General features: G+C 34.9%; 1 protein-coding gene across 1 annotated transcript in view; it reads left to right on the top strand.

Annotated features, from left to right (window-relative positions):
• The first annotated feature begins 538 nt into the window (after window positions 1-538).
• The window catches only part of LOC110110963 (SH3 domain-containing protein 2-like), an 11,789-nt gene continuing 3,262 nt past the window's right edge, over window positions 539-9,065 (top strand). The window contains exon 1 of the mRNA XM_028699466.1: window positions 539-786. Coding sequence (XP_028555299.1) covers window positions 727-786 — 60 coding nt within the window. The 5' untranslated portion in view covers window positions 539-726. The remainder of the gene's footprint in view (window positions 787-9,065) is intronic.

The raw sequence follows: 9,065 nt of genomic DNA on the forward strand, positions 1-9,065 counted from the left end.
GAAAAAATCTGCAGCGGAATATTTTGGGGGCGTACACACAAGCTGATTTCAAATGTTTCTACGCCGATTCCACTACAAGTGCTCCTTCACGGATCACAGGAACTTGTCTAATTATGGGCTGAAAGCCTTCTTTATGTAATTTGGGCCTCCATAAACATCAACTATCATTCTAACATGGGCTGATCTCTTTCTTCCTCTGCATCGTAAATACTTTAATAGGAACAATTATTAAGTCACCGAATGAGAGAAACATTCGGTCGCCGGCAAAAATCCCGCGGTACCGAAAAACTCGGTACACCTCGGTAAAAAATTCGGTACACCTCGGTACCGCGGGATTTTTGCCGGCGACCGAATGTTTCTCTCATTCGGTGACTTAATAATTGTTCCTATTAAAGTATTTACGATGCAGAGGAAGAAAGAGATCAGCCCATGTTAGAATGATAGTTGATGTTTATGGAGGCCCAAATTACATAAAGAAGGCTTTCAGCCCATAATTAGACAAGTTCCTGTGATCCGTGAAGGAGCACTTGTAGTGGAATCGGCGTAGAAACATTTGAAATCAGCTTGTCTGTACGCCCCCAAAATATTCCGCTGCAGATTTTTTCCAGATCTCGCCTGGAGCAGGCAAAGCTCTCCTTCATCATCCGTCCGCCGTTTCCCTTCTCTCTTCCACCGCGACCTCCGCCGCCATTTCTGCTGCCGTCGTTGTTGGCCGGGTTCTTGTGAATGGATGCAATCAGGAAGCAAGCGACGAGACTCAGGGAGCAGGTCGCCAAACAGCAGCAGGTTCCTCTCCTTTTTGTTTTTTTTTTTTTTTTTTTAACTTTCATGCTTGTCCATCTTTAGATGTTTTGCAGGTTAGGGTTTGAACCAGGTATACTTTGTGTCGCTTCTGTATTGTCGATATCATTAATGCGCTGCAGAAGGGTTGGGTTTTCTGTCTCGTATTAGTGCTGCTATGGTGTTAATGTTGGCTATTTTAATGGAGGAAATAGCTTATGGTTTCGGGCTTGGATTGTTTTCCTGTGCTATAGTTCTGTGTTGGGAGTTGAAGGAAAAAAAAATAAAGATATCTATGCGTTAGATATGTGAGAGTATTGCGTTTAGTCAGCAGGTGAAAAAAAAATTGTTGGTTTTGAAGTATAACGGGGTCACACTCGCCCATAAGCATGAGCTTTTTCATGCGAAAATTGATTTGACCTCTGGTGCATCACACTAACTCTACTTCCTCTTTGATTCAGACTATCTATCATTAAACAGACAGACAAGAAACAAAGAGTATACTCTCTTTTCTTTTTGATTTGGTGTTCTAAGGGAGGATAGGGAATTATTCATCCCATTTTAATTGGGAATTGAAAGAAAAAATTATAATTAGTTTCACGTCCTCATAGGAAGAAATATAGATAGTTAGGGATTTGGCGGTTATAAACATTTGGACTTCAATTAAAATTTGCATAGTTTGGATATTATTACAATTTCATGTATGTATATTTCTTTTTCTCTATTTTCCCTCATTTCCGGAGTGAATTAAAATCCTTGGTATAGATGAAGTCTTTCTTCCATTTTCTTTCATTGTTATTAAATATCAACCAAACCAAATGTTTATTTTCAATACCTTTCTTTCTATGTAAATTATAATTCCTAATTAAAGCGTTAGGGATTTTGTGTTAGATGGGATCAATTTTAAGTTTTTAACCTGGAAATCATGAGATATCAGTGCATGTTGTCAGCATATCGTCTGTAAGGTGGATGAGAATATATTTTAGTTTAAAGTATTGCTTTTGATTGACTCTTACGTTATTTCTTATCACCGTCTAGATGGGTAAGATAATGGAGTAGTTGATTTTATTGATCTAACAATAGAGGATTGGGATGTCTTGTAGCTGTTGTGATAAAAGAGTAACACCAAGGTTTTTTTAGAGGATTCTCGTTAATTGCATCAGTGATTTGTCCATTTTGCAAGCTGAACTTTTAAGAGAAAGTTTTTGATGTAGAATGTGATTAGACAAGAAGGATTAATGGAGGCAAATATAGCAGTCTTTGTTTGCTGGAATTAGTGCAAGAAAACTAGTTGAAATCTTGTTTGATATTTGTTGGGGTAAGGGGGTTTAGAATACTAAATTATTTTTTCTTTGCAAGTAGGATTTTGAGTTTTCTCTAATAGGAAGCTCATTTATAATTCAATAAAAAAATGACTATAATTTAAGAAAAAAATATTTATAATCCTATAAAGAAGACAGACAAAGTTGTATAGCTACCCAAATTGAAATTAAATCCAAACAAAACAATGTACTAGACTGTTTCACTATGATGTTTGCCCAATATATTTTGCGAACTTGTGTTTAATATAAATGTAGTTTTCTCCACCTCAAAATGAATTTGATTTTTTTGGATTTAAAATATGCCTTATTTTCTTATGTGAAATTTCAAACCTTGCAATCATGACAGTTTTGCTTGGAAATAAATTTTGTGCTTGAATTTGAACATTTGGTATTTTTAGAACAATCCGTATGCACTTTCATAGCTCTTTTCTCTTATATAATACTGCCATTGTGAAAGTGGTTGGCCGCAAAAAGAAATCTATACTTTAGATTGCAGACGTAGTCACTTTTTAATGTGAACCCATAAAAAAATGAATCATGATTCTTGAGGTTAATTGTACATTTCTGCTGCAAACTAGCTGTGAGTTGCATCCAAAGGAGTTAATTTCAGTTTCCTCTCTCACTTGTGAAAGTTTCCAATATAGTTCACCATTGATAAAACACTGATCATGTCTCAAGTGTTGGGGAATCTATATACATATATCTAAGCTACTATGAGAGAGTGATGTGGATGTCTCCGTAGACGTCGAATACCAATCCGCAATCAATTTCGAGATCCGCCATGCATAATTGAATTTGATGGATGAACAGAAAGAAAAAGGAAGAGGGGAGGAAGCCGGCGGTATGGGCTTGGGCAAGTTGAGCCGTGGGTTTGGGAAGGAGTGGGGTCACGGTTTGGGAGGAAGATGGGGGGCGGGTGAGGCTAGGGAAAAAGAAATAAAAATTTGAATTTTAATTCAGATTTCTATAAAAATATGGAGGGTTAATTTCAGTTTCAGAATTTCAAATTTCAAATTAGTCTAAGAGGGAAAGAGTTAAGGGTGTATTAAAGGAGGATTAATAGGGGAGAGAGAGGGGAGTGAAACTTGGGAGGCGTTTGGACGGGCGGTGGGGAGAAGAAAGAATGAAAAGAGAGATGATGGAATCAACTGAAACTTTCTTCCTCAAGAACTCACTAAGAGATCTTGGGATTTCAGTCAAGAACTCACTAAGAGATCATAAAACAAAAGAAATTTTCATTCATCAAAAACTAGGAACTTGCACGCAAAAAGCGCGAGGACAATGCTAAGTATAAGAAAGAAAAATGAAGACACAAAAAGCTTTTTGGGCCGACTCTGCCTCAGAATCATCAGAAGGAGAAGCAGATGAGGAGGTAACAAATTTGTGTCTAATGACTAACGATAATCTTGATCAATCGGATCAAGATGAGGTATGTCAACTTTCATATGAAGATTTATTGCTCATTTCTGAAAAAACTCATGACTCATATAGGAAATTGTAAAAGATGCATGCTAGTCTTAATATTTAGTTTAGTTGTTTACAAACTAAGCATGCTAACTTAGTCAAAGAAAATTCTGATTTAGATAGAAATCATATGCTACTTCTTGATGAGTATAATGCATTAAATAAGAAGCATATTGAACTAACTGAAATACATGAAACCTTGAAAATTACTCATGTTGAACTACAAAAAACTTTTGATAGATTAGACAAACTTGCATTAGAAGTAGATCACAGTGAGCATTTGTTAAAAATAGAAGTTCATGGATTGACATATCAAAACAACACTTTTAAAGAAAAAATCAAAGAACTATAAAAAGAAAATGCATCATTCACATTAGCCCAGTCTAGCAATCCCTCAACACAGCTTGCATCACACAACTTTAGGAAGAGGCATCACCACCTACATAGGTTAGTAAACCCATTTTCTGGTGTTAGGTGCTTCTCTTGTGGCATGCTAGGTCACATAGCCCGCACTTGCACAATTCACCGTATAACACACTTAGTATGGAGACCTAAAGTGTATCCATCACAGCATAGCATGCATACATCTCATTCATGCAAGCATAAGGAGGAACCCAAACTCACTTGGGTTCCCAAATCTAATTCTTAAATGAAATTGTAGGATGCTCTCACAAAAGACCTAACGAGAGCATGTGGTACCTGTATAGTGGCTGCTCGCGACACATGACTGGAGATATGAAGAAGTTCATTTTACTGGAGACCAGAACTGAAGGCAAAGTAACATTGAGAGAGACAACACTAACAGGAAAGTGATAGGCTCAGGTATTGTTGTAATGCTAAGAATTTTTTAATTGAAAATATTTTATTAGTTGATTTGAAGCATAGCTTACTTAACATTAGTCAACTGTATGATAAAGGTTTTGATATTAAATTTCTGTCTGACAAATGCCTGATTAGGTTAAATGAAAAACTTATTTTAGAAGGAAAACGAATAAACAAAGTTTACATGTTAGACCTTAATTGCATTGATAGTTCAAATTCTTTTTGCCTAAAAATAATAGTTGATGACTCATGGTTATGGCATAAGAGACTATGCCATGCTAGTATGAAAACACTTGGAAATATCACTAAGAAAAATCTAGTTAGAGACATACCTAAGTTAGACTTTACTAAGGATCATTTATGCGATGCTTGCCAACTAGGAAAGCAAGTCAAATCATCCTTTCATTCAGTTAAAGATGTGATCACCTCTAAGCCATTAGAAATCCTACACATGGACTTATTTGGATCCGTTAGCACAGCTAGCCTAGGAGGGAAAAACTATGAATTTGTGATTGTAGACGACTTCACTAGATTCACTTGGATTAGATTCCTAGTACATAAAAATGAGTCATTTGAGGAATTTAAGGTATTCTCCACATGGATTCAACGAAAATTAGGTTGTGAAATCTCAACAATCCATAACGATCATGGTGGAGAGTTTCAAAATGATAGATTTGAATCATTTTGTCAAGAGATTGGAATAGAATATAATTTCTCAGCCCGTAAAACACCTCAACAAAATGGTATAGCAGAAATGAAAAATAGACTCTTGGTAGAAGTCGCTAGGGCAATGTTAGCGGAGTACATCCTTCCTAGATACTTTTGGGCAGAAGCAGTCAACACAGCATGTTATGTTTTAAATAGGGTAAACATTAAATCTAAGCTGAATAAAACCCCTTAAGGGTAGGACACTGAATTTTTCACACTTAAATGTCTTTGGGTGTAAGTGCTTCATATTGATTAATGACAAACTTCTCTTAGGAAAATTCGATCCCAAGTCTAATGAGGGTGTCTTCTTAGGTTATTCATCTGTAGGTAAGGCCTATAAAAATTTTAATAAGAGAACCCTAGTAGTAGAAGTGTCCACCTATGTAGTATTTAATGAATCAGATATGCCCTCTGAATATAAAATTAAAGATGATGAAATAAAGGCAATTCAAGGAGTAGAGACTATGACTTTAGGAGAAAGGATAGAACCTCAGGAAGATTTGCCTAGAGAATGGAGATATTCTTCTAGTCATCCTAAATATTTAATTTTAGGAGACCTTTCAGAAGGTGTAAGAACTAGCCATGGACTTACGAAAGAGATTAGAAAGTATAAATCAGGCCTTAAGAGATGAATTCTGGATTCAAGTAATGCAAGAAGAGCTGAACTAATTCACCAGGAATGATGTTTTGGAGTTAGTCAAGAGACCTAAAGAACAAAGTGTTATTGGAACAAAATGGGTCTTCAAAAATAAGGTGAATGATTCAGGAACAATAATAAGAAACATGGTTTAAAATTGCGCAATATGAGGCTCGCCTTGAGGCCCGCCTTTGCGCAATTCCAAAAAAAAATGCCTCGATGCTTTTGCCTCGAATTTTTTTTATGAGGCTTGCGCCTCAACTTGGTTGAGGCCCGCCTCGCCTCACGCTATATATATTAAAACTTACATAAATATTGAATTAAATGCCCGACATTGAACTCTATAGGAGAGGAGGAAGAGGAGAGAGCAGTTTATCATAATGATGATTCAAATGAAGAACCCCTTAGTGATAACAGTGCTGATGACTTATGAGTTCTTATGTGATATGTCATTGCTATTTATTTTTGAAAATTTGAATTATATGTTAATGAATAGAATACTGGGATTTGGAAAAGATAGAATTTTTAGTTGAACTATATTTCATGTTGTCTTATTATTGAGATGTTTTGATTTCACTTCATATCTTATGTTTTTTTTATGTTTTATATTATTCACTCATTAATATATAAAAAATTTATCATTTTATGTTTACGCAATCTTTTGATTTTGAGGCTTACGCCTCAAAACGCCTTGAGGCTTACGCCTCGTCTCACGAATGAAAAACGCCTCAATACCCGAATACGCAATTTTAAACATTAATAAGAAATAAAACCATATTAGTAGGTAAGGGGTACAAATTGAGAGAATAGACTTTGAAGAAACTTTTGCCCCTGTTGCTAGACTAGAAGCCATAAGAGTGCTCTTATCTTTTGCTTGTTTCAAAAATTTCAAACTATATCAAATGTATGTAAATAGTACTTTTTTGAACGGGGTAATTAAGAAAGATATCTATGTTGAGCAACCCCCAGATTTGAAAGTTCACAATTTTTGAATCATGTATTCAAATTAAAAAAGACACTTTATGGATTAAAGCAAACACCTAGAGCATGGTACGAAAGACTTAGCTCATTCCTATTGGATAGAGGATTTGAAAAGGGTAATGTAGATACTATACTCTTTTTACAAAAAATCAAAAATGAAATTCTCATTATTCAAATCTATGTGAATGACATCTTTTTTGGATCTTCAGATAAAAATCTGTGTGATGAATTCTCAAAAACAATGAGTAATAAGTTTGAAATGAGCATGATGAGAGAACTTAACTATTTTCTTGGCTTTAGTGTGAAACAAATGGATAATGGAACATTTCTTAGCCAAACGAAATATATTAAAGATGTTCTGAAAAAATATAAAATGGATAGTGCTAAGCCCATGAATATTCCAATGAGCTCAACAATTCAATTAGACAAAGATCCTAATGGAAAATTCTTAATCTTGGCCTACCTGTAGGAACCATCGCAATCATGTGTGACAACACAAATGCAATTTGCATCTTTAAGAACCCAATTCAGCACTCTCGAACGAAACACAGACATTAGGCACCATTTCATAAGAAATCACATTGCTAATGTGGATATAAAATTGCATTACATCACTTTGACTTGTTTTCCTAGTTGGCAAACATCACATAAATGATCCTTAGTAATGTCTAACTTAGGTACGTCTCTAACTAGATTTTTCTGAGTGATATTTCTAAGTGTTTTCATACTAGCATGGCATAGTCTCCTATGCCATAACCATGAGTCATCAATTATTATTTTTAGGCAAAAAAATTTAAACTATCAATGTAATCAAGGTTTAACATGTAAACTTTGTTCATTCATTTTCCTTCTAAAACAAGTTTTTCATTTAACCTAATCAAACATTTATCAGACATAAATTTAATATCAAAATCTTTATCACACAGTTGACTAATGCTAAGCAAGTTATGCTTCAAACCATCAACTAATAAAACATTTTCAATTAAAAAATTCTTAGCATTATCAACAATACATTAGCCTATCACTTTCTTGGTAGTGGTCTCCCAATGTTAATTTGCCTCCAGTAGAATGAACTTCTTCATATCTCCAGTCATGCGTCGCGAACAACCACAATATATGTACCACATGCTTTCACTATGTCTTTTGTGAGAGCATCCCTACAATTTCATTCAAGGATTAGATTTGGGATCCCAAGTGAGTTTGGGTTCCTCTTTATGCTTGCATGAATGAGATGTATGCATGCTATGCTGTGATGGATACACTTTAGGTCTCCATACTAAGTGTGTTCTACGGTGAATTGTGCAAGTGCGGGCTATGTGACCTTGCATGTCACAAGAGAAGCATCTAACACCAGGAAATGTGTTTGCTAACCTATGTGGGTGTTGATGCCTCTTCCTAAAGTTGTGTGATGCATGCTGTGTTGAGGATTTACTAGACTGTGCTAATATGAGTGATGCATTTTCTTTTTTTATTTCTTTGATTTTTTTCTTTAAAAATGTTGTTTTGATATGTCAATCCATGAACTTCTATTTTTAACAAATGCTCACTATGATCTACTTCTAATACAAGTTTGTCTAGTCTATCAAAAGTTTTTTGTAGTTCAACATGAGTGATTTTCAAGGTTTCATGTATTTCAGTTAGTTCAATATGCTTCTTATTTAATGCATTATACTCATCAAGAAGTAGCATATGATTTCTATCTAAATCAGAATTTTTTTTGACTAAGTTAGCATGCTCAGTTTGTAAACAACTAAACTCAATATTAAGACTAGCATGCATCTTTTTCAATTTCCTATACGAGTCATGAATTTTTTCAGAAATGAGCAATAAATCTTCATATGAAAGTTGACATACCTCATCTTGATCAATCAAGATTATCGTTAGTCATTAGACACAAATTTGTTACCTCCTCATCTGCTTCTTTTTCTGATGATTCTGAGGTAGAGTCGGCCCAAAAAGCTTTTTGTGTCTTCATTTTTCCTTTCTTATACTTGGCATTGTCCTCGCTCTTTTCGCGTGCAAGTTCCTAGTTTCTGATAAATGAAAATTTCTTTTGTTTTATTATCTCTTAGTGAGTTCTTGAGTGAAATCCCAAGATCTCTTAGTGAGTTCTTGAGGAAGAGATTTTTAATTGATTCCCTCATCTCTCTTTTCATTCTTTCTTCTCCCCACCGTCCGTCCAAACTCCTCCCAAGTTTCACTCCCCTCTCTCTCTCCCCTATTAAAATGCTTACTTCAATCTTAGAAGTTTTCCTAATTTGAATAATAAAGAAATGTTCTGGTTTGGAAATATTAAGTGTTTGGTTTTTACTTAAAGGGTTATGAACTTATGATTTTAAGTTGCAAATGAT

Source organism: Dendrobium catenatum, unplaced genomic scaffold (genome assembly GCF_001605985.2).
Source record: "Dendrobium catenatum unplaced genomic scaffold, ASM160598v2 fragScaff_scaffold_1297, whole genome shotgun sequence".
In the NCBI taxonomy this organism is placed as follows: Eukaryota; Viridiplantae; Streptophyta; class Magnoliopsida; order Asparagales; family Orchidaceae; genus Dendrobium; species Dendrobium catenatum.